The sequence below is a fragment of the Mixophyes fleayi genome, chromosome 5, assembly GCF_038048845.1.
Source record: "Mixophyes fleayi isolate aMixFle1 chromosome 5, aMixFle1.hap1, whole genome shotgun sequence".
Lineage (NCBI taxonomy): Eukaryota > Metazoa > Chordata > Amphibia > Anura > Limnodynastidae > Mixophyes > Mixophyes fleayi.
This window is the reverse complement of record NC_134406.1, coordinates 212,474,755-212,501,271: the sequence shown is the minus strand read 5'-3', so window position 1 is coordinate 212,501,271 and position 26,517 is coordinate 212,474,755. Positions and strand designations below refer to the sequence as shown.

Sequence of the window (26,517 nt, the reverse complement as noted above, 5' to 3'; positions counted from 1 at the left end):
CTGTGTTCGCGTGGGTTTCCTCCAGGTGCTCCGGTTTCCTCCCACACTCCAAAAACATACTGGTAGGCTAATTGGCTGCTAACAAATTGACCCTAGTCTGTGTGTGTGTTAGGGAATTTAGACTGTAAGCCCCAACTGGACAGGGACTGATGTGAGTGAGTTCTCTGTACAGCGCTGCGGAATTAGTGGCGCTATATAAGTAAATGATGATGATGATAAGAATCAAGTAAACCCATATTAAAATCTTAATATATTTATATGAGCAGGAACTAAGAGTTTGGAGAAAAAATTGACCTTGTATTAAAGTATTGTTAGCCATTGTATAAGCAGCATATAAATATTGACTATCAACACCTTAAAGTTACTATGCATTGGATGTTGTAGATACTTGTAACAATATGCTCATCTCCAAGCAACCATACGACATGTATATTAAGCTTGGCCTGTTTCACTCATTACAGTGTGCAAATTGTTTAACAATATGGTTGCGGCTGTGGACCATAGTCTTATTCCTAATAAGTAACATATATGAATACAACAAATAGTGGGTGCACCAGCGTACGGATCCCACCAAACCATTATTTAAGGTAAAGGTTTTAAAAATATAAATAGTTTGAACTTGAAAACCCCTTTAAAATAAAAATATACTAGATTTTAATTTCTGAATAGATATCACATACATGATGTTGCTGCAAAAAAACCTGTATATAATCATTTAAATAAATGTATGAAAAGTTGTTGCTTTACCTTGTGCTGGTTACTTGTGCTAGTCAGTAAGGGGTAGGTGTATCAAATCGCCTAAAAAGGAAAACCATATTCTAGCTATCATGTATCTATCACATTCTATAAAATGACATCTACAGTAGAATCTGATTGGTTGCTAAGAGCAATAGCTCCACTTTTCCATTTGAAAAGGTTTGATACATCTGCTCTAGTGGTGGGTAACAGGCATCCTGCGGGCCAACAGTGGCCCGCCGAGTTTTCACCTACAACCCCTCAGCCGGCTGCTCTTGATCTTGTTCTATGCTTAATAAGCAAAAGAATGATACAGAATGTGGGCAAACGACTTCCACGTCACGTGACCTCCTCTGTACAGTGCAGGGAGGTCAGGCAGCATATCTGGAGGAGGAAGTAGTGCATTGTGCTTTCCCTCCTTCATCTGTGCCGAAGGTTAGAGGGTGGTAGCCAGCTATATCAATTTGCCATCACTGATCTACCCCCAAGTGTGGTTTGCTAAAAGCAAGAATGTTAATTTGACCAGTTGGTTTGCACTCATTCATTAGACACAACCCAACTGCATAAAACATTTTTTAAAATGTTTTCCTTAAGCCAGGTGACAAAAAGTTAAAGCTACAGTTTTCTTTTTCAAAAGTTCCTATCCCAAATTGATAAAAATGATTTGCAATTTGATATGAACTTTTCTGTATCTGGTATTTTGAAGCTGTCATGCATCAATTACAGTTGAAAAGTTAAGTTTGACCTCCCACATCCTCCTCCCATCTCCTAATCAAAAGCCACAACTGCTGTTTAATTTAGTTCATTCATACAAGAGAAGCATTGTTATTGAAGATCATCCATTAGAAGGGCATAGTTATTCTGCAACTACAACATGCACAATAACAATTCTCACAACAATGCTTGAACTCAGTAGTGGATGGGTCCTCATTAGATCCAACTGCCAATTCATGTTTCCCATGAAGACATCCGTGTCCCAATCTATGGAGTCTATGGTCTATTAGTCATTGCTAAACTGAGCCTAGTGTGCCAGAACAGTATGAAACTAATCATAAAGAAGTAATTGCCCCAAATAGTCAGGACACTTCAGAAGGTGAAGTGAGGATGATGAAGTATCTGTGAAGTGGACAAGGTAAAGAACATAACAAGAAGCTTACTGAATCTATTTTTCATAATCAAATACGGTCAGGAAATTTAAAATTCCCTATTTATAAAACAAGATTCATTACACAAGAGAATACTTCCCCAAAGTAAATGTTTTCCACAGAATTTTGAAATGCTAAAAGTCGTGAAACGGTGGCAGTCAGCCCCCAGGATGAATGCAGTTATTGCTCATGTTGGCAGAGCATTAACAGAGGACGGCATCAGTATGCATAGGAATTTGGAATCAATACTTATTGTCTCAGATGGATTCAGACCAGCTGTAGCCATAACAGGATTGGCCCAGCAGTAGGATGGGGGTGGGGTGGGGTGCAGACAAAGGCAAATTGGCCCCCAGCCAGCTGAACCCATTCTGATTTGTTCTCTGCTTTATATAAAGCAGAGAGTAAGACTGATCAGCAGCTGATTAGGACAAGCCGAATTCCTTAGCAGGTGACTCCCAGGGAGGTCATGCAGCATATCAGAGGAGAAGGAGTCAGTGCACTGTGCTCTCCTACCTTCCTCTGTACCATAGAGGCTGCAGGCTACAGGGAGAGGATTTTATGGACATGTGGTGTAGGCATGTGGAAAGGTCTGATAAGCATAAAAGGGGCATGTGGTGTGGTCTAATGGCATGCAGGAAGGTCTGATGGGCATGTAAGTGGCATGTGGTGAGGTCTGATGGCAAGCAGGAAGGTCTGATGGGCATGTAAGGGGCATGTGGTGAGGTCCAATGGCATTCAGGGAGGTCTGGATGACATGTAAATTTCATGTGGGAGGTCTAATGGCATGTGTGTGTCACGGTTTAGTAATTTGGATTCTTTGATCAACCCAACTTGACGATATCCTAGGAAGGCGCGGACCCAGGGACCACCGGAAGGTGGTTTGGACTTAGCTGCGTCCGCCCGCAGGTCGTGGCCCTTACCAGGAGTGTCAGGCGAGACCCTTAAGGAGAATAAGTTGAGTAAGAGGGAGAAGATGCTGCAGAGGAGATGAAGCACAAGGCCTGTAGCCAGCGGGACAGTGGAGTCAGGTGGAGCATAAGCTCTTGAGCCAGCGGCACAATGGAGACAGATGGAGTGTAAGTTCTTAAGCAAGCGGCACAGTGGAGACAGATGAAGCGTAAGCTCTTTAGCCAGCGGCACAGTGGAGACAGATGGAGAGTAAGCTCTTTAGCCAGCGGCACAATGGAGACAGATGGAGTGTAAGCTCTTTAGCCAGCGGCACAGTGGAGACAGATGAAGCGTAAGCTCTTTAGCCAGCGGCACAGTGGAGACAGGTAGAGCGTAAGCTCTTTGCCTGCGGCACCACGAAGACAGGTGAAGCATAAGCTCTTTGCCAGGGGCACAATGGAGACAGATGGAGCGTGAGCTCTTAACCAGCGGTACAGTGGAGACAGGTGTAGCGTGAGCTCTAAGCCAGCAGCACAACAAAGAGTGAGCTCTTAGCCGGCAGCACAGCGGAGACAGGTGTAGCGTGAACTCTTAGCCAGCGACACAACAGAGACAGGTGTAGCGTAAGCTCTTAGCCAGAAGCACAGCGGAGACAAATGTAGCGTGAGCTCTTAGTCAGCGGCACAACGGAGACAGGTGTAGCGTAAGCTCTTAGCCAGAAGCACAGCGGAAACAAATGTAGCGTGAGCTCTTAGTCAGCGGCACAACGGAGACAGGTGTAGCGTAAGCTCTTAGCGGTGGAGAACATTCTGAGGAAGGTTTCCAAATCTTGATTAACTTGCTAAGTCTGTCCATTAGACTGAGGGTGATAGGAGGATGAAAAATTAAATTGAATCCCAAGAAGTTTACACAAGGCTCGCCAGAATTTGGAGACGAACTGGACACCTTGATCCGACACAATTTTAGTGGGGCAACCATGCAACCGAAAAATCTCCTTGATAAATTGTACAGCAAGGACTGGAGAGGAAGGAAGGCCAATGAGTAGAATAAAATGGGCCATCTTCGAAAAACCGATCTACCACAACCCAGATGGTGTTATGTTTCCTACTAGGTGGTAGGTTGGTAATAAAGTCCATGCTAATATGAGTCCATGGTTTGTCCGGAATGGGCAGAGGAATCAATTGACCTGCAGGAGACTGACGGGAGGACTTGTGTTGGCTACAAATATTACACGAAGAGACAAATTCCTTGACATTAAGGTGGAACTATACCACCAATAGTTCAGAGAAATTAATTGAGTGGTTTTACGAACTCCGGTATCACCAGCAAAACGAGTGGAATGGAACCATGTTAGAAGTTCCTTCCGGAGATTAGATGGAACAAAAGTCTTCCCAGGAGGAGGTAAACAGGCAGTTGTCAAAGTAGAAGTAGAGGAAAGTAGGCATTTGGGATCCAGGATAGGTCAAGATGGTGTCACATCGGTATTGGCGTCAATACAGAAAGCCCGGGACAGGGCGTCAGCACGTTTGTTTTTCTCTCCAGGTTTACATGATGCGGATATCAAAACAAGAAAAGAAAAGAGACCATCTAGCTTGTCTAGGGTTTAGACACTGGGCAGATTATAAGTACAGAAGATTTTTATGATCTGTAAAAATAGTAAATGGATGTCTTGCCCCCTCCAACAGATAGTGCCACTCTTCCAGGGCCGTTTTAATAGCAAGTAACTCTTTGTCTCCAATAGCATAATTTTTCGTATGTCGACCTTGACAGATAAATCTTACCTCTAAACAAATTGGCGCTTTAAATCTAGCTGTCAAAGTCGCCGAATATCAGCATTTTGCAAAAAATCGCTCCTTAATACATTTACCCCCTGGAGCTTCTGTGCAGCTTTTAATTCAAGAAAGGGGATCTATAGTCATTTTCAGCAGTGAGGGGGGTTTGTGGGAAACAGTAAATCCCCCCTAAGGGCACCCCTGCTTACCTAACCAAAGCTGATGTAGGCAGTCACACAGTCACATGTAGAGCAGATTCAATTAGTCTTGATGTTCAGCTGCGCCTTTTTCCAGCCATTTAGGTAGGAATCTACGCTCATGTTTCTGCAAACCTCTATGGGTGTGAGAAAATATGAGCCATAAAATCGCTGCAATGTGTCTCTGTGGATATTCCGGAGACACCTTGTGCAGAATTCAACCTCCCTTGTAGAGAGAGGAAGAGCAGACAGGCTAGAGGAGAGGAAGTAGGAATAGAGAGGTGGAGGACGGGAGACTGGGTTGGGGGCATGACTAAAAAGCTAGTCAACTCATTAGTGGCTGGTCAAGGGAGTGGCTAGCCACCAGGAAGTGCAGCAATGGTGCGCCCTACTCTCTTTAGGACAGGGTGGGCTCTGATAATGCGGTACCACCCAGGCAAGGGCCCCTGGGTCCAACAAAGCTACTACTATCTCTTTAAAGCGGACCCCTTCTCAGAATGAGTGAGGACCTCAACAGATTAATGAACATTAAAAACAAACAAAATGCTGGCCTTGGATGACAGGCCCCCTAGTCTGTCCAGGCCCTGTACACTGGTATCTCCTGTACCCAGCTGATAGTGGTCCCGATTGCAGTCTCCAGTTACAGCTGCTGTGTCTGAATTGTTTTAAAAAAGCACCATATAGAAGTTATTCTGCTTATTTTCTTTCGGACTGAACACGGTTGTCTTCAGTGTCATTTCATGGGCGCCTAAAAACACTAAATGATTGACATTATATCACTCATTTAGTGTTCACTTTTTCCACAGCCCCAGCACTGTGTGACGTCCACTCTGGAGACTGAAACACCCACTTACTCCTTTGTTGACAACAGGAACGAGGGGGTGTGTTTACAATTTAAATTAAATGGAGTATAATATGTCCACTACTTATCTTCCGTAATGCTGCCTGCTGTGCCAGTGATAGGCATTGGGCTGTCATGTCCTAGCACAGCGCCACACTTGATGCCTGACACTGACGCAGAGGAGCAGCAGTACTAAAACTGTGATACCATCACCATTTATTTATATAGCACCACTGATTCCGCAGCGCTGTACAGAGAACTCATTCACATCAGTCCCTGCCCCATTGGAGCTTACAGTCTAAATTCCCTAACATACACACACACACACACACACAGACAGAGAGAGACAGAGACAAGGGTCAATTTTGATAGCAGCCAATTAACCTACCAGTATGTTTTTGGAATGTGGGAGGAAACCGGAGCACCTGGAGGAAACCCACGCAAACACGGGGAGAACATACAAACTCCACACAGATAAGGCCATGGTGCCTGCTTTTCCCCTCCTTCTTGCTCCACAAATGTGAGAAGCAGTAGAGTGTGGTGGACAGTACACCAGCTAAAGGGTTGCCAAAACAAAAGTAAACAGGTAAGAGGGTAAAATTTGGATTCATACTAAATATGCACCAAAAAGGGATTCACACTAAATTCACACAAACACACCCGGATCCACACAAAGGGGGGAATTCAATTCTCCCTGAAGTACCGCTGCGTTAGATATTACCGTTATTAGCAAAAAGCCGGCGTTAGAACTACCGTAATAACGGTAATTACACGCACTAGTACCGTAATAACGTGATAATAGTGTTAGCGCGGTGGTACTTCGGGGGGAATTGAATTCCCCCCAAAAAGTGACAGCTTTTTCTGTGAATTTATTATACATCAGTTTTTTATCTGTGCATCTGGCTTTTTTTGTGTGAATTTTTTGGAAAGATTTTTTTGTGTATTTACTGTGTATCAGATGTTTTATATTAATTTAGTGTGAATACACCATTTTGTGTGGATCCGGCTTTCTCTGTTAATTTAGTGTGTATCATTTATTTTCTATACATTTAGTATGAGTCTGGCTACCAGACTCTGGTAGGATCCGGCTTTTACTCACACCCAGCAAATACCTCACCTGGTCTGGAAACAGTCCATATTGAAAATAAGGCCAAGGAAGCCTACACCATTTATACATCAACTAAATGTGTTAATAACTTTCTCAAGTATGTGGTAACCAGATGGCTTACTGTTCAGGCATACTGTGTAGTAGCAAAATACTGACACAATATCTGTTTCCACAACATAATAACATTGTTTTTTCTGTGCCTAAAAATACTTGAGCATAGTAACCACTAAAATTCTCCAATTGTGCCACACTCTAGACTGGTGCAATTATCTGCTTTATAAATATATTTTTTTTGTTGTTTTTTTTTTTTTTTTGCCATTTCTGTTATGTTTTACATAGCATTAATCGTTTTGTTTGAATTTTGGCCCTATAGTATATAATCAGCATGTTTAATGTCCTCACAGCATATGTCATACATTTTTGAGATCCATAAATAATCACTAACAGCTAATAAATAATATTGATGCAGTCCTTGGTACCCGGATGTACATGTTCCGCATCACTCATCACAAGAGGCCCCGATGTAACTGTTCTGCCCTTGTTAGTAGACGCAGTCTGCCCTATGAGAGCCGTCAGCACATCACCCCAGGGCACAGTGTAACACTTCCCGGCCCAGTGCACAGTGTAACCCTCCCCGGTGACTGGGGGAAGGACGGGAAGAGGAGGAGCAGCATGGGCTGAGCCTTCTGCTTGTCATCAGCTAGTGACCAGTTTGTTGAATAGGGAGCGGCTTCCTGCACCCATACTACAGCCAGCATTACAGAGACCGTCCTGATCCCTGACATCAGCTGTAAGATGACCGGCTGCAGGCTCAGCTCTCTGCTAACCCTCTGCTTATGGGTAGCTTTATATCTACCCAGCAAGGTAAGTGGTCTCACTCACTGTGCGATGGGTGTAAGGAAAGTAGATGAGACCTGCTCTGGGAACATTCAATATTTATTTGTATATGTGGTTTGCAACTTTGTAATATATATTTTCACCATGAATATTTTGATTACTCTTCTGGCAAACATGTGTAGACTTCACAATACACCAACACTGAACATGTATATGTCTTCATTCTATCCATCTTGCTGTATGCTCTCGATGTAGAAAGATTGTAGTGACTTACTTGTGGCATGTGGGTTTTGGCTAAGCAGCAGCTGAGTCTGTTTTGTTTTACAGCTATTGTTAATATTGGTAACGACCTGCTTTCAACCAAACTGTCTAATTTTAGGACATGTTAAAATAAAAAAATATCTTAATTTGAAATTCAATTTAGTGGGAATAAGGCGCAGCCTTTTTTTCAATGAAGTCTACTCTTGGTGACAGATCTCAGCCCAAAAAGCCAGGAAATTTAATAGTCTTAACCTCAAATCCTGCTAAGGTGGAGCACGTTATAACAAAACACACAAGCGTATTAAGCTTCTGTCACTTTCCTTTCTCTTTTTAACGGCACATGTTTTATTGGCATGACTGCAAAACATCAGCTTTGCAGTAACGCTGGCTGGTGCTTTATTAGGTTTCCTGAAAATATCAGTGGTTACTTGTGGGTTGTTCTAGGCCTGTATGTAGATTTAAAAGCTAATAGGCAACTTGGCATAATGCATATCTTGTGATAAACAGGTTATGATGACTTTACCAACTACCTGGCGTATTTGTAATGCACATGTGGCTGTAGAATTCTTTGTAATAGTTTATAGCCTGATGCTGAGTTGGCAACAGAATGGGTGTAATTTCCACTCAAAAAAAAAACATCCATAAAAGTAGCATATATGCTGAGACGCAGTCATCTCGGGGTACATCCGGCTCGGCACCAGCAGTGTATACACCAGGTTTATGTCGGGCAAACATATACCCATACACACAACTAGGTCATAAGCACAAGAAACACTTGTTTTGATAGTGAAAAACATATTTGCTATAATATGTATTTTTGCGGATGAATGAAAGTAGCAGAAAACATTTAAAATAGCCCACAAAATTCTATGACATACTCTCGATCAATGCAGAATGCACCTTTTGGCTTCAGAAGTGAACTTGCAATCGGCCAATCAGAAGAGGCTAGGTAGCACCAGCTTCGTCAGTATCATTGTGTATTTACACCTGCTCTTCTGCGTTTCTGTGCTGGTCTTCCTTAGCCATGTTTGCTTCAACACTTACTACACTTGACCTATGTTAGAATGTTCCTCCACTCTACTTTTAAGGAGCTGTCAGATGTGTGCGCACTTTCAGAATTTACACTACGCAAACAGACTTATGTCTAATTCTGCATCAGGCCCTATGACTTTAAATGATTACATTATTTTGCATGTTCAAAATGTTAATACAGCTACAAAATGCATTTAAATTCAGTATCGCCAAAAGCCAACCTTTGTGAATTTATTTTGTTGTTTGTTATTTTTCCTTTTGTCCCCCCTCCCTCCTTTAGCTTGAGGAATTCTTACTTTAAAGGGGAACCAGGAACTTCCATCTGATGTTTCTCATTCTTTTTAACATTTAAGATAAATGCTAAAAAATCACTGAGCACAAGGTCATACATAATATACTACATAGATTGTAAGCTTGCGAGCAGGGTTCTCTTACCTCTCTGTCTGCGCTAAAGACAAAGCGCTACGGAATTTGTGGTGCTATATAAATGATGATGATAATATTCCAGGATTATGGAATGCAGTATGATCCTTATACTTCATGTCCAACAAGGACATGGCATGAGTAAGGTTTGGTCCCCACTCATAACCAAGGACCATACCCACAAGTAACACAGCACATCATTTTATGAAGTAGCATATGAATACTACAAGTACAGTGTCGGATACTAGTAAGTATAGAAATTCACATATTTTCTGCTGTCTGACATACTCTTCAGGCCAAACAGCAACCAAGCCACTTTACCATATGCTTCCGAATAGTCATTGAGATACCAAGCCTGTACAAACATAAGGTTTAGTATACTATGCTAGGTAAGATCATTTTGACAAAGCTTGCTTGCAACTTGCGTAACTTGCTATAGAGGTAAACTCATTCAGCTGCCTTTCTAGAGGTCTTCAGATATTGTCACTACACTTTTTTACCCCCATATTATGCTTTTAATCTTGTATCACCATCCAATTCCAGACTAACTGCTGCATTCACTTTGTGATTTACTAGTGAAAGGCAGAAATTATGTTCGGGAGGGCTGCCACTGTCCCATTTGTGGGTGGTCTTTTGTCCACCACTGTACACTGCATTAGACTCAGAGCTACCAGTGCTACATCTGGGGCGTCAAACATATTTGAGCTGTTCACATTTGCAGCCTTCAGTTTGCAGCCTTTACTGACTGTATTCTCAGGCGGTATCTAAGCTACCTAATTGACGATGTATATATCCACTCAATGCTAATTGGCCTCCTACAGAATGGTCAGAATTCACACCGAAGTCCTTGTCTTCCTCTGCGTTATACTTTAGCTACAGTTTCATGTGTGTGTGAATGCAGCTTGTATATTTTAGACTTGTCTGCACTTTTCACACATTGATGTTGTCAGGATAGTATTGTATGTTGTCTTTTGTTCAGTGCACCATCCTCCATTGGTGCGCTGCATTTTTGGTGTACCTCACTTCTGTAGGTTTGGCCTCTAGCTTGGGTATCACTACTTGTATACCTGCTCTTCCATCATATCCACTCTACTGCATGGATTAATAATCAGCAGAACAATGTCTTGTCAGATGGTAGGTTCATTTATAGTTGAGAGGGTGGAAATGTGGTAATAAAAGATATTATGTAAAAATATTGGTATCTACCAGGCTGTCTTTAAAAAAATGTTTTATTAATACTATTAAAATCTGTCTTCTTCCTCTGGTTTACATAGGTCAACTGGTGAAGGAGAGTTTGGGGAACAATAATAATTTTTATCTAAAAAAATACTTAGATGAAACGTTGAATTTGAATAATAGTAAATTTATGGATTAGTGTAAAAACATACCTTGGAAATTGGTATAACATCCTTTATCTTTCATACTTTGACTTTTCTGCAATGCAGTAGAACAGCTGTATGAATCAACATCTAGTACTAGCATTAATAAAGGTCTATCAGGGATTGATGATACAGTATTTAAGACTTTGTTTTGTGCAACACTTGTAGAAAGTATTCCAATATCTAGTGGTAACTGCATTATTGTTCATTGAAACATTGCTGTCTTTGTCCTAGCTACTTTGTTTGTTAGTAGTCTGATGGGTGCTTTGTAAAGGCAATTCACAGGCTGGTCGAAATAAATGTTAAACCAGCTGACTGTCATGTGCCCAGCGGTCATTGCTGACTTTTAAAGATTTGTAATTCAATGAGACAGTGTTTGTGCCTAGTCACTGCTTTCTCCTTGTTGACTAACACAGCCATGCAATCCTCTTTCGCAGCCATCATTTAACTATTACTGTACATGAATACAAGTGCACTTTTGTACCTTGTAGTGTATTTGCGTGCATGTGTAGCCGGTAAATGTTTACAGTCTGTTTTTCTGCATAGTATGTTATAGTATTCTCCTAACCCAAGGCAGTGCATTTATTAAAACCGCCTCACAAATGATTTAAGACACTTTGCTAAAGATGTTGCAGAATCGGCACCTGAGAAAAGACATGCATGCCTGACATTCTGCATATATAATATTAGTTGGTTGTAAATAGGTCTGTGTCAGGTTCTGTATCAGTGCTGATTAACAATAATTGCCTGTGACATGAAGTGTCACTGGTGTTTTCCTAACACCAGTGAATAACCAGCCGGTTCTTATTATTAGATGTGTTTTGCTGTTATACTGCAATAACTTGCATTTAAAGCCATGCTCACATTCTACATCATGCAATATTTTGACTTTGCAATAAGTTTCTTTGCACTCACTGTCCACTATATAGATGGTATGGGGTGCCCACTGGCCTTACAGCTTTCCCTAGGCACTGTTGCTGAAGGCACTGCAGAAGAGACTTTGGAATTAAACACAAACGTTGTCACATACTCTGTCACCAGTTGGCTCTTGTATCTGCTTACATTGCCCAAATTCTTGCATGTACTTTCAGAGAAGAACTTTTCAGCACTTTAAAAGTGAGAACATCATAAGAGCCAATCTATTCCAAATCACAGGCAAGAACCCAGACAATGCAGGCAGTTACTGTATTGGTTACAGTATTCCTTTTTAGTCCTAAAGTCTCTCTGGATTCACCACTATCACTGCAGCCTATTCACCAAATGGTGGGGCCGTTGCAGACCAGGTTTGTAGGCTGTGTGATAAGGGTTAGGTCAGGGGTAGGCAACCTGCGACTCTCCAGGTGTTGTGAAACTACAAGTCCCAGCATGCTTTGCCAGTAGATAACCAGCAGATAGGTGACAAGGCATGCTGGGACTTGTAGTTTCACAAAACACCTGGAGAGCCGCAGGTTGCCTACCCCTGGGCTAGGTGTTGATACAGACAGGAGGACAGATGGTCTGGAATGGTACAAAGAACAAACACATTAAATGCCCAGTCAGTGAACAATGTGCAGTCTCTTTGGTAGACATTCTTGTGCCTAATATGATAATGTGGGTCCTTACCTCATCGGTGGGTTGGAAGAAAGTTGGGGGGGCTGGATAGGAAGAGTTGGGGCCCCTTTTTTTCATTTGGGGCCCATCTGTGCAGCCACTTATGGAAGCCTAGCTGGTGTCCTGTATATCCTCAGCACAGTGTTTGTGGCACTATTGTCAGCACACACCCTGGTGACGCTGTATGGCTTTTCCTAAAGCTACGTACCAGTAGTGACTATTAGCAGATGGGACTGATTGACACATTTTGGTGGAGGTGGGTGACAGTGGAAATTTCGCTGCTGTCGGGGTCATTCAGACTGAGCTTGGCTGTTTCAGAGGGAAGGTGTCTGCATACGGTCCTATGGTGCATTGTAGTCCATCGCTGCATTAGTTTGTGCTAAGTTTATTACTGGTTGCTATTGGTTACTGTGCATTTTGCACTCGAGTCCCTTGTTATTAAATTATCCCTAGTGTGTCTATTTTCTGTACACCACCCTTTGCCATGTACTATATACATAAATGAGTAAGAAGTAACATATATAATGTCACCCTACAAAAGCTAGAAATATACTTTTAACATCATTAAAACTCATAAAAAGTAAATGTAAGTTGAAATTGTTAATAGTGATCCTAGCAGCAATAGCAACCAATTAATGAACGTACAAGCTAAATAATATATATATATATATATATATATATATATATATATATATATATATATATATATATGAAAACAGGGATACTCTGCACTCTCCAAACACATAATTAATGCTATATCAAGTACTGTTCTATATTAAAAACTGGGAATGTTAGTTCCACATATTGCAATATATGTTTTCTTGTCTATACAATGTGGGCGACCCCCTCATGCACCCCAGTCTGTACATGGTGAGTGCAGAGGACCTATGTCTGTTTTTGTTTATACAATGTAAGTCCCATGACTCTTGCACCCCATTCTTTACATTAATTAATTCCAACTTGTGTCAGGTGAGTCCCAGGTCTCCCATGGCTTCTAGTGCTAGGGAAAGACTTGCCTTTAAAAGTTGTGTGCAGGTAAGCCTTAAGCCCAGATAAAATAGCATAGCATTTGATCATGTTAGGACTGACCAGAATGGGAAGACTTTGGCGTGAGTTGGTCAGCTTAAACATATATTGCAATATGTGGAACTAACATTCCCTGTTTTTAATATAAAACAGTACTTGATATAGCATTAATTATGTGTTTGGAGAGTGCAGAGTATCCCTGTTTTCTTGTCTATACAATGTGGGCAACCCCCTCTTGCACCCCAGTCTGTACATGGTGAGTGCAGAGGACCTATGTCTGTGTGTGTATATATATGTGTATGTATGTATATATGTATATATGTGTATGTATGTATATATGTGTATGTGTATATATATATATATATATATATATATATATATATATATATATATATATATATATATATATATATATATTTAGTACTGTGCAAAATTTTGTCAGGTGTGGAAAAAATGCTACAATGTAAGAATGCTTTAAAAAATAGAAGTGTTAATCGTTTATTTTTTATCAAATAAGAAAATGCAAAGTGAATGAACTGAAGAGAAATCTAAATCAAATATGTTTTTGGTGTGACTAATCTTTGCCTTAAAAACAGCATCAGTACACTTGCACGCAGTTTTTGAAGGCACTCAGCAGGGAGGTTGTTCCAAACATCTTGGAGAACTAAGCACAGATCTTCTGTGGATGTAAGCTTGCGCAAATCCTTCTGTCTCTTCATGTAATCCCAGACAGACTCGGTGATGTTGAGATCAGGACTGTGTGGGGGCCATATCATCACTCCCAGTACTCCTTGTTCTTCTTTAAGCTGAAGATAGTTCTTAAAGTCATTGGCTGTATGTTTGGGTTGCAGTCCTGCTGCAGAATAAAGTTGGAGCCAATCAGACGCCTCCCTGATGGTATTGCACGATGGATAAGCACTTGCCTGTATTTCTCAGCGTTGAGGACACCATTAATCCTGATCAAATCCCCAGCTCCATTTGCTGAAATGCAGCCTCACACTTACAAGAAACCTTCAGCATGCTTCACTGTTGCCTGCAGACTGCCTTCTGTTACAGCCAAATATTTCAAATTTTGACTCCATTTTGAGAATGGAAATGTAATCTTCCTTTTAGAATTTGAGGATGGACACATATAGCTGCTGACTGTGTTGGCCCCTTAAGCCAACATAGTAATTGCAGTTTTAGAAGCTCAGTTGCGGACATAGGTTACAAAGTATCAAAGAGAGTTGCGCTTGGCTGCAATGTAGGGCTTGGGGCGTTCCCAGTTAGCATGTCCGACGGTGGATCGAAATTAGCCTTTACACCCTCCGTTGTAAATAATGCTCTGGAAGCCTTAATAAAACAGAAGACATTAGCAGGCTCTGTGCTTGTTATGTCACTTGGACGCCTAATGCATGCAGCACAAGGCCACTCCTGGCCCATATCTTTCAGTGGATAACCCTGATATCTATGTAATGTTGACTTGAGCTTTTATTTGCATTTCATTTTTAAGCTCCTAACTTATATCCTTGAGTTCTTGAGTGTAGGAGTAACTGGAAGTGGAGAGCAGAACCTTGTGATCCCTATGAGCTGTGAATTGCATAATTTGCTGTTAAGAGAACAACCAGTTGATCCCAAATGATAAAGTTTTGATATATCAGTGCATGGTGGGTCATAGACCCCCCCCCCCCCCCCCCCACCCCACACACACTTAGCTTCCCAGCGATGTTGGGACGTTAGAAATGTTGAAGCAATTTTAATGTGTATCAAAATGATCTGTTTTAACAGTAATGCATTGACCTCCGTGCATTACATATCTTTTCAGATATAATGGACTGCAGCAATAGGGTGAGCTGTGAACAAGCTCTTTGTGGTCTCCTGGTGGGATGTTGCTCCCAAAACACATGACTATCTGTTATTTAATTTATTATTTTATTTTAAATGCTTTGTAGGTAATACATTCTAAGTTCCTCATAAATGAAATGACACTTCACTGCGGTTCATCTTGTTTGTCTCTAACGCAGAAGCTCCAATCTCAGTATGTGAGAGATAAATGCCACAAGCCTTACTCGGATTAGAAGTCCTCTTAATTCAAAATCCTAACTACATTTTTTTTCTAGGCACTAGTTAGTGAAGAGGAGGAGCTGTGATTAAAAGCCCCCCCAACACAAACAAACTATTTTGTTTACGCTATAAAGCTAGGTACACACTACAGAATTTTTCACCAACCTTTTATGCTGAGCAATTTTACATGCGATTGATGGTCCAATCGCTCTGTCCATGTACTGCATACACACTAGCCTTGTTTTAGACGATAAAGGGAAGAGCGGACGTCCCTTTAGCGACTTTTTACAGCCATGTTGTCGTGAGCAATGATTGCAATTTCGTACTCACTGTTGTGGATCGATCGGAAGTTTATACACACTACACAATGGAAACGAGATTGGAATGAAAATATTTAACGGTACGGCCAACCAAATGAGGCGACAATCGTCCATTGGGCAGACTTTCGACCATCGTGTCACTGCACACACTGACCCGACTTTTTGAACGAGTGGTCGTATGTCGGCTGTTTGAGCCGATTATTGGACAAAAACCCTGTAGTGTGTACCCAGCTTAACACAGATTTTTACTTTATGCATGCGTGGCAGATAAAGTACCAATCTTTATTGCTCTCATCCAAGCAATTCCAAAATCTATTTCCATGATGGCTTCAACTTTCGCTTGCAGTGAAGAGTATGTGAAATCATGAGTTCAGTTCCCGACCATGGCATCATCTGTGTGGAGTTTGTATGTTCTCCCCGTGTTTTTACGTGGGTTTTCTCCAGATGCTCCGGTTTCCTCCCACACTCCAAAAACATACTGGTAGGTTAATTGGCTGCTGTCAAATTGGCCCTAGTGTGTGTGTGTGTGTGTGTGTGTGTGTGTTAGGTAATTTAGACTGTAAGCTCCAATGGGACAGGGACTGATGTGAATGAGTTCTCTGTACTGCGCTGCGGAATTAGTGGCGCTATATAAATAGCTGATGATGATGGTCTAAGTAAAAAAATGACTAACATCTGAAAACAAAATAATATTCATATCATGCTCTTAGCATGAATGTGTTTGTACAATCAGCGAATGCAGATATTTTGCTAGCATTTTAGAAACCTTCATTTGTTTCAATCACTGTGTTTACTCAGTTTAATTACTGCAAACGTTAGTTGTCTTGTACACTTGTAACGTCATGGGAGAAACACATTTTATGTACCCAAGGAAAGCACATGGGAATTACAAAGCAAGTGAAATCACACGTGTGTGTGTGTGTGTGTGTGTGTGTGTGTATATATATATATATATATATATATATATATAGTGTGTGTGTGTGTATGTGTGTGTATGTATGTGTATGTGTGTGTGTATATATATATATATATATATATATATATTAGTGTGTGTGTGTATATATGTATGTGTGTGTGTGTGTATATATATATATATATATATATATATATATATATATATATATAGTGTGTGTGTGTGTGTGTATGTGTGTGTATGTATGTGTATGTGTGTGTGTATATATATATATATATATATATATATATATATATATATATATATATATATATATATGAGAGTCTGCATAACCTGTCACTCCTGCACTGTGCTAGCCTGTGTCAGCACATGGTGTTTGATTCACAACGTTTCCTCACTATGTAACCATCGCTTATCTTTGTTTAATACACACATTTTAAGCCCCCTTTTAATGTGCTTTAGCACAAGACGTATCGCCTTCATGAAGGGAGTTATTACCGTTATTTAAATGACACCAACTTATTACCCGGCTCTTTACACAGAATTTAAGTTTTTGGACTCTGGGAGGAGTACCGTACTACACACTGGGAGAACGTAGAAAATCCACACAGATAGTGCCTTGGTCAGAATAGATCCCATCATCAATATCATCATCTATTTATATAGCGCCACTAATTCTGCAGCGCTGTACAGAGAACTCACAATCAGTCCCTGCCCCATTGGAGCTTACAATCTAAATTCTCTAACATACACACACACAAACTGAGAGAGACTAAGGGCAATTTAATAGCAGCCAATTAACCTACCAGTATGTTTTTGGAGTGTGGGAGGAAACCGGAGCGCCCAGAGGAAACCCACACAAACACGGGGAGAACATACAAACTCCACACAGATAAGGCCATGGTTGGGAATCGAACTCATGACCCCAGTGCTGTGAGGCAGAAGTGCTAACCACTAAACACCCATGCAGTGTTCTCCTCTGCTCTATGGCGTTCTCCTACATGTTTAGGGACACGTGACCTACAGCCTTGGCCTTTATATGGTCACAGGATTACTTGGACACAATATCTTATAATCTACAGTACAATTTATATTATGTCCTATACATATGTTTAGACATTAACACAAAAGGAAGTAAAAGGGTGATCTTAGGGAGTGAGTTCATAAAATAGAGAGTGACTTTCTAAACTTGAGCACCATGTATTTACTGTCTTATTGTTATTATGTTATATATTGAATAGTTTTTTTTGTCACTGCAATATTTATAATGATCACTGGTATAACTAGTGTTGGGTAATAGAAAGAGCATACCATGAGTAGCAGTCCTAGATTTCATTGTTCACCAGCATCTTGTTCAGTACTAGAGTTCCAAGGTGAGCTAGATAAACAGGTGCACTTTTATTAGCTTTGCTTTTTCCGTGATCTGAAGTGAATGCACCTGGATCAATCGAAGGTCCTCCTGCTCCCACCCCATTGGCCACAGTTACAAGCGTGTGCTACACAATGCAGGTCAAACACCATGGAGTTTAATGTGCGGTGTCGCTGGTCTCTTAATGCTGGTGGATAACCGCTCTTCTTAGGAGTAATCTACCTGATATTGTACGAGAGTTGTGTGGGGACAGTTGATGCATAAGGTAGTATAATAACAGTTGTAGCTGTGGGTAGATAGTGTGTGGTTTCTGTAAAGCAGAAGCATTATCAGCCTCTGATATTAAAGCAGACTTTGGCTGCTGACATTTTTGTGCAGCTACTGGTGATGTGGTTGGAATGAGGAGAGACCATGCGAGGTGGCGTTAATGAAATATGACCTAGTCACTATAGAGATGTCAGCGCCGAAAGCTGCTGGCAACCAAAGCTGTCCTTCACAATTCATGAAAACTTGTCGTTACCCAGCTCAGGTCTTGTATTTTTGTTTGGCAACATGCTCGCTGTTGGACAAAGAGCCACAACGCTTGTTCTCCATATTTGGAGAAGTTGCAGTGGCAGCTTCTGCCACCGAGGAGACCACAGAGATCACAAGAGGAGGAACAGAGATGACAACAGCAATGACAGTTGATCTTTCTTTCTTCAGCAGCAGAAGTGAGATGGTATTCTGTAGATCTTCTGCACTACCTTGTCCTTGGTGTGATAAACACTCCTCTGCAATACCAGGTCATTTCTCCCTGCCTTCAGAAATGTTTATATGAGAGGTAGGACACAGAGCTGATCAGCCATCTCTAACTACATGCTAAATAAATGATTATAGGGTGAGCGCACAAACTTCTGTATGCATTGTTCTAGTCTAATACTGTTTGTTACATGTTTCAGTAATAGCTGCCTCTTTAGAACCCACAGTTCTAACAAGAAATTATGTTTTCAGAAATTCTTTCTTCACCTCTGGAAAGTGAAAGGTCAAGTGAATGCTAGAGCTAGACAATGACATTTGTGCTGCTCAGCGAAAATCAGATTGCTGAATACCACATGCCTTGCACAGTTCTCCTCTGGTCTTCTGATTATCACGTGTGATGTGTTACATGCTATTTCACTAATTTTATTTAAGTAGACACTGGTGGGTATAGTACAGTAACCTTTCACTTATTAGCCCTACCAGATTCTCCCTCTATTTCCTCTGCCTAACACATCCATCTGTGTCTTATCTGTACTTACTGTCTCTCATTACCCCCGTCTAGAATATAAGCTGTCACTTGCAGGGTCCTGTCTACCCTATGTCTCATGTCTGTCCACCTCATATGACCCTGATGTTGTGTCTTAAGTGTAATCCTCTGCTGTTTGTTCACTCACACAAATGGAATTCGTGCCTCTCTATGTGCTAGCTGTAACTGCTAGTGATGACTATCCCTGTATGTGGTGTTATGTTTAATTGTGGTCATGTATCTTAGTATGTATATTACATTCATGCATGTCATGTCTGTTAGAGAAAAAATAAGCAATGGTGAAAAAAAAAGGTAGGTGCCAGCAGTTTTTTATTTAAAAATGTGTGCGTTACGCAGACATATTCGTTGTGGGTCTATGTACATTGATCAGCAAATGATCGCTGTAAATATTCTTTATATTATACAGTCCAAGGAGTATATTTACTAAACTGCGGGTTTGAAAAAGTGGAGATGTTGCCTATAGCAACCAATCAGATTCTATTTATCATTTATTTAGTGCATTCTACAAAATGACAGCTAGAATCTGATTGGTTGCTATAGGCAACATCTCCACTTTTTCAAACCCGCAGTTTAGTAAATATACTCCCAAATGACCAATATAGTTTAGAGTGTGTACAACACAGTTCGTCTGCCTCTGCTAAACACACAACCAGTCTGTGTTCTTGTATTTCTGCATTAGCCAGTGCTTTCCACAAAAAGTTTACACCAGCATGTGGCCAGATTGAATGCTCTTCCACACACCTTTCAGCCCTGCTGAATGCAGTTATTCATAGGCAAACTGAGGGGGGTTTCCTAGTGCCCAGGAAAAACCAACCTCCAAGCCCGGGGCACTCTATACTTGAGGTGGCTGGAACCTGCCCCCACTTCACACGGCTCTGCTTGAAAAGGGAGAGCTGTGTGCACCCACCAGTAGTGCACGCAGCATTGCCTGTGTATATTATAGGGATAGGAAGAGTTTCAGAGCAGCCAAGCACTGGCTAAAATTATAGCCACGCCCCTATGCATGCTGGTCACGCCCACTGGTGGCGTGGTGTGGAAACTCCCCTCTACAAATCCTGCGTTTGCCCCTGTTACGGTTATTGTGGCCAAGGCCACTTTCCTATAGGAAAGCCCCCGAGTGTGAAGTCCACTGAAGTTTCTGGTGAGAGTAACGTTGGCTGCATAAATAGCGTTCAGTGACACTGAATGCTGGGATTGTTATGTAATGGTTCCTGGCAGGAACACTGGAGATGGAGCTGCTGTCTAGAGTCCATCTACAAAGCAGGGGAAGAGGACAGGGTGCAGAACAGGCTGTTTTTTCTGCTGCTGACAAAGCACTTTTTTTTTTTTTTCTTTTAGTCAAACTGGCAATCAGGATTTGACCAGCCCTGATGTAAAATGTTATGTGTTTACGTGGGATCCCAACAAATTAAAATGCATAGAAATCCTCCAATCATAATTTTTGTTAATAGAACAGATGCATTAATATTCTTTTTATTATTTGCAAAGGTGCTGAGTGCAGAAAATTTTCCTTTTGTACCGTTAAAAGATAATTCCACCTAAAACCGGGAAATGTGACAGGGTCTCTCAGCTATTACAGTAAATGTAATCTTTAATGGTCTGGAAGAATTCAAACATGCTGCTGCAGGCCTGAAGCTCCATGTATCATGATGCCAATCCAGTGACATGCGGGCCATGGGGCACCAAGTAATAAGATCACCACACCCACCAGTATACAGTATCTATAACTTGGTTTTTATAGTACAATAATAGTTTCAATACTATGTACAGGCTACAGCCAATCTTTTGACCTGCAGTAACTGGGAACGCATGATACATAACTTACCACCCACCAGTTAGAACATCACCACAGTAAAACTGGTGTTTTAGCTTACTATAAAAGTATCTCTCTGCCCACAGAAAATAACCAGGGCTGCACATTTCATCTACAATCAGAGAGTCTTGTGGACAGAGCCAAGGGAAGTACGCAACTACAGTTAAATGCCAAAAAATGCTAAATTATGCACTTGGGTCTCAAAAACCCAAAGGCTAAATATAGTATTAATGGCACTATAAGGATATTCTTACAAAGATTAAAGGACCAAATAGGGTTTGAGGTTACCATAGGTTAATAAAAAAATAAATAAATGGGCAGACTAGATATACCAAGCGGTTCTTATCTGTTGTCAAATTTTAACTCTGGATCCAAATCTGCATGAGGCTCATAGTCATGGAGTACACAACATTAACCCTTTACTTGAAGTTTTAGAAGAAAAATGAACTTCTCTCTGTAGGGGAGGTGCGCCCAGGATCAAAATTTGGCAGAGGCCCTTTATTCTTATGGATGTCCCTGCCCCCAGTCTCTTGTGGAATCCCTCTTGCTGCTCAGCTCACTTATGCTGGCAGTGTGTTGGTGGACAACACGTGACCTGTATGAAAAATGTCTGGATCAGCAGATATGAGGAGCAACCTGCAATGTCCCAGAGTGTTTCTAGACGGGGAGTGTTGCCCACCAGCAGTACATTGCTGGTGAGTCGCGCTGGGTGTGCACAAGACATCAGGGATGACCTTAAGGGACCAGGTTTTATATATAAGTCCACCCAAACCTGAATGGATGGCTTTATTCTTCAGTTATAACAGCTATGAGAGTTAAGAAGGTATAAGAATATTGGTTATAAACATACAGATATTTCATATTTAGATAAATTTGCAATGTGTTATACAGCCAAATATTGTGACTGTTGTTGTGGACCCTTCTCCTTCCACTATCTGACTCTGACTCTGTGGCTTGTCACACTGCCCTGTACTTGCTTTCATAGTCACATGAGTGGACAGGTCACCTAACAAGATCAGCCTGTTCATCTCCTAAACTACTCTGTAGCATTGTGAACATTCTGATGATCCAATTGGTTACATATTTTTCAATCCCCACCCACTTTAAAATTGGGGACATAACACTTTTCTTTATGAACCTTCGTCTCCTACTCTGTTAATATAAAACGTTTTATATTAACAGCACAGTTAAAAGTTTCCAGAATGCATTGTACACCTTTTCAGCATGTAGCAGACTAGCACAGTATTCCTGTGTGGAGATTATTACACACTATTATGGTACGATAATCAAGTTTCTGTAGATATTTCCTCTGAGGATAAGACTGCTGCAGAGTTGTAGCTCTATTGGATTAAATTTAACTATATACAATATAATGATTTTTGTCTATGCTCCTGATTGGTTACATTTAAATTTACTAATCCCAGGGAAAACCTTAGTTAAGGCTTGTGTGCATACAAAAGTACACTTCTGTTATTAGAGGTGTCATGATGGCTTACAAAGATAAGTGTGTGTCTAGGGTGAAATCTGGTGTTCTCCAGTTGTCTTTGGTGTGTCAGCATTTCAAGCTCTTTCTATTTCGGTTTGGATTTCAAGGCGAACAAGTTAATCTATTAGTGTTTACAAAATCTCTTGGATATAGCATACCGTTTGTGATACAGCAAAAAGAGATGGCACTTCATAGGAAAGTAGGAGTTAGACTGATTCTCTGATCAGGACTTTTGTGTTTTTTCACTAATAGCCTAACGCATTTCTTACTATTTTTCTACTCTTAAGCACATTATTGTTATTTTTTTATAGCTTTCTGATTTCCCCTCTTGTTTAGAGAATATGAGCAACATAGTAGGAGTCAAATACATGTAGATGTTTTGACACTACAGTCTGTTCTGCACCATCCTCACATAATTACTGTGCTGTTGGGGTATCTGTTCCTTCCTTGATCTATCTCTGAGTCTGTGGTTTCCTGCTCGTCTCCATCCCCCTCCTTACATCCGCACACTTGCCCTGACGTATACAGCACTGTCCTCATTTTCACAATGATTGGATGTAATTATGTGACTCAGCGCTGTTGTGCATTGCTCAATTTTTCATTAATAATCTACTGCAATCCCTACCATTTTCTCTATCATCTACAATTTAAGCACATTGATGTTAAAAATATAATGACGAGGAAATTTGAGAATTACAAAATATTACTAAAAAAAAATATTCTTTTATTAGTTGTGGCTAAATAACAGGTTTGCTAAGAGGTCATGGTTATCTATTCTGCTTGGTGACCCATCTTTTGGGTCCTAACCTGTAGATTAAGAACTCATAGTTTCAGATGATCACAGTAATAACTGGTTAACTGTTTTACTTACAAATCCAGTGGTTGCGCGATATACACAAGGTCATGAACAATTTAAGTTTATGGTGTTGATAATGCTTAGCTAACACGACTCTTATTTAGTGTTTCCAGCTTTTCTGGGGAACATATAAGAGGATATTCCTGTTATGGTTCTGCCCTGTTAAAGCCTTGCCACCGAGTGCATTTTTGCTGGCCTGCTTGGTAAAATATTGGTAAAATTGTCCATGTCTTGTGATTTGAAGGAAACAAACAAAGATACAATACTTCTGATGAGGAGACTGTGGGCTGTTTATTAACAAAAAGCAGTTTTTCAGTAACCCAGAGCAACTATTGTGCACATTTGCACTAGTTATTACCTCCTGACCACTTCCTGATTTTGCTTTGCAATAGTTTTTCTCGGTTGGGGAATGCATTCATTTGTAATGCCTATATCATGCAAGGTAGTCAGAATACCATCGTATCAATTAAGTACACTGGTCAAAGCTCATTTTATTGCCTGCCATAATAGAGTGGTTTTGAGGTAACTTTGTGGTGCTGATTCCGAATAGGACATTGGTTTTGCTATGTTGGCTTTAATGAGATAATTGGAACCCCATTGAAAAACATAACAATGAAAAAAATGTAATGGTCGGGCAGGGCCTACATATAAATCACATTGAAATTGTCTCAAATCATACAAAAGTAAACACCTTAAATACATAATGGCATTTTTGTATTCGGTATAATGAACTTGGTAAGCTGATTTGGATAATTTACAATTAAAGCATAGTAAAACGTTGTTTATCCTGATAAACCCACATAAAAGAAAATCCTACAATCACGTTGGAGACTCCAGCAATAGTCAGCCATCATGTGTCTGTCCCATGTGCTGATAACTTTCCTCTATCACCTTTTATATCTTGATGAAACCCTTCCCCTTGTTCCCCGCTAAAATCACCAAGATTATCTGGAAATCTGTGTAAGGGGCTATGGAGAAAGTGTACCTATATGATCATATTGGTACCCAACTTTTTTACGTTTGTGAGCATGTTTTGTACCAGTTCTTCATAATTGTCTGCTTTGTGGTTCCCCAAGAAGATCTTGGGACAAAACTGAACCAGGCAGAAGCTTCAACAACATTCATAAACTTTGTAAAATTAGAATCCTTGATAAGTTGTTTTTTTTTACGAATTCGAGAGCCATCAAAGATTATAACTTTTGGTTGTTCGATCCTTTTATTTAAATGACATGTTTTTTTTTATTGAAAAGTTTTTGTGACCTAGAACACACACAACCTTACAAAAGACTGGATGTGTCCCGTGCACCTGTGAGCCCTTATCCCTAAAGCCTATAAACACTAGGCAGTTCACATTTAACCTTTAACCTTTGGGTATCCACGTTCCAAATAGATATTAGGATAGTACATCAAACATGCGATGAGCAGACAGATGTAATTATACTGTAAATACGAGAGAGCGATAAATCAGTTCACATACAGAGTTGTCACATATCCAAAACGATCTGCCTCAAACCAACGTGTTTGCAATTGGATGTGCAGGATTGGGTTGCCCATGGCACCAGAGCTAGAGCAGAACAAAGTGATTCATTTTAATTTTTCCATACTTAAGCTGGGTACATACTACAAAAAATTACTGCAGTTGCGATTTCTGTAACAATTTTACGAATGACTGAAAGTCCCGATGATCGTGCAGATTCATGTGTACACCATCTGCTGAGAAGATCGTGACTCTGTACACTCTATAGAGATCTGCCTACACTGCTGGTCGTGAGTGCTTACACGTATGCCCGACATTGTTCCATTGTTGATAATGATTTTTAGTTAGGTTATGAAATCATATCAAAGGATACAATGTGGTTTGTTGAGATAAAACACGATTGTGGGAGTGTACACACTAATGCGAAATCGGACCGAAGAGTCGTCTATCGTGCGATTGGCACAGAAATTGATTGAAAAACCTGTAGTGTGTACCCAGCTTTAGTCCAGAGAACGATCTACAAATGTGTTTGAAGCAGTTGGCATCTTTTTCCAATTCCTCAACAGATTGTTTAATTAGTCCCAGCTTGATATGGAGTGGTTGGAAGACGATGATGGAACCCCCCCTTGTCAGCCAATGGCTCGTCAATGCCGGTTGGGTGACCGATCACTTTTATACAGAGGGGGAATATTCTAGAATGATTGCAGAGTGAACACCTAGAATATTTTTATGTCTCGCCTTCTAGAATGTTCCGGTAGGTTCCCATGTACACATGTTATGACTAGGTTCCCTTTTAATTGATCATATCCATTCTCTCGAACTAAGGCCAATTAAAAAAAAAATATTTTATTTTTGAATTCAGCAACCACAAGATACCCTAAATTCATTAATATTTTATGTTGGGCTGTGTTATTAATGAGTCATGTGTTATGGTTCATGTTTACTGAATGGTTATTAACTAATACATGAAAATAATGTCACACAGAGATATTTGCTTAACTCTTAACATTTTATTATCTGGTGACATCCTGGCTGTAAATGGTATTTATTTTATATTGTTTTTCAAATGGAGTTTTCAGTTAATTCTCAAGTTAAATTATGTAATGCTGTTCATTTTCTGTACGCATTTGTTGTTCCCTACATGAACAGGATATGGTGGAAGGAGAGGACAGGATAAAACTTTTTTACATTTATAATCTATCCAAATAAGTCCTTTGCTTCAGTTTCTTCAATATATTTATATAAATATGATTACAGTGAACTTTTCATTAGCAAGTAAAAATATAATTGAAATGTTTTGAAACTATTTGACTTCTGCAAATGTGTGTATTACAATAACTTTTGAAGAAGGTATTTATCAGCTACGAAATACAAAACAATATCCCTTTACTGAAAGCTGTAGATGCTTAGAACACACACACCTCACATGTAGTTGGAAAAAAGAACCGTACAGGAATGTAAGCACATCTGGTGTAAACGTAGACCTCTAGCAGTAAGAGGGGTTATTTGGAAACCCCCTTCTATAGATAGTTAATCCTTATATTCATTATACAGAATAATTTAGAAAAGAAGGGGTTAACTTTTATGGTGGTTATTTGCAGTTCTTATTCTATAACGTTATAATGTCATTTTTCATTTTAGATTTTAATTAAAAGTGGGCACAGCAATGACACATAACTTATTGGATACATGTTCTGTAGTTTGTTTTATTTGTGTGTGTG

General features: G+C 40.3%; 1 protein-coding gene across 1 annotated transcript in view; it reads left to right on the top strand.

Annotated features, from left to right (window-relative positions):
• Positions 1-7,324: 7,324 nt before the first annotated feature.
• NPC1 (NPC intracellular cholesterol transporter 1) overlaps positions 7,325-26,517 on the top strand; it is a 51,819-nt gene continuing 32,626 nt past the window's right edge. The window contains exon 1 of the mRNA XM_075213423.1: positions 7,325-7,550. Coding sequence (XP_075069524.1) covers positions 7,482-7,550 — 69 coding nt within the window. The 5' untranslated portion in view covers positions 7,325-7,481. The remainder of the gene's footprint in view (positions 7,551-26,517) is intronic.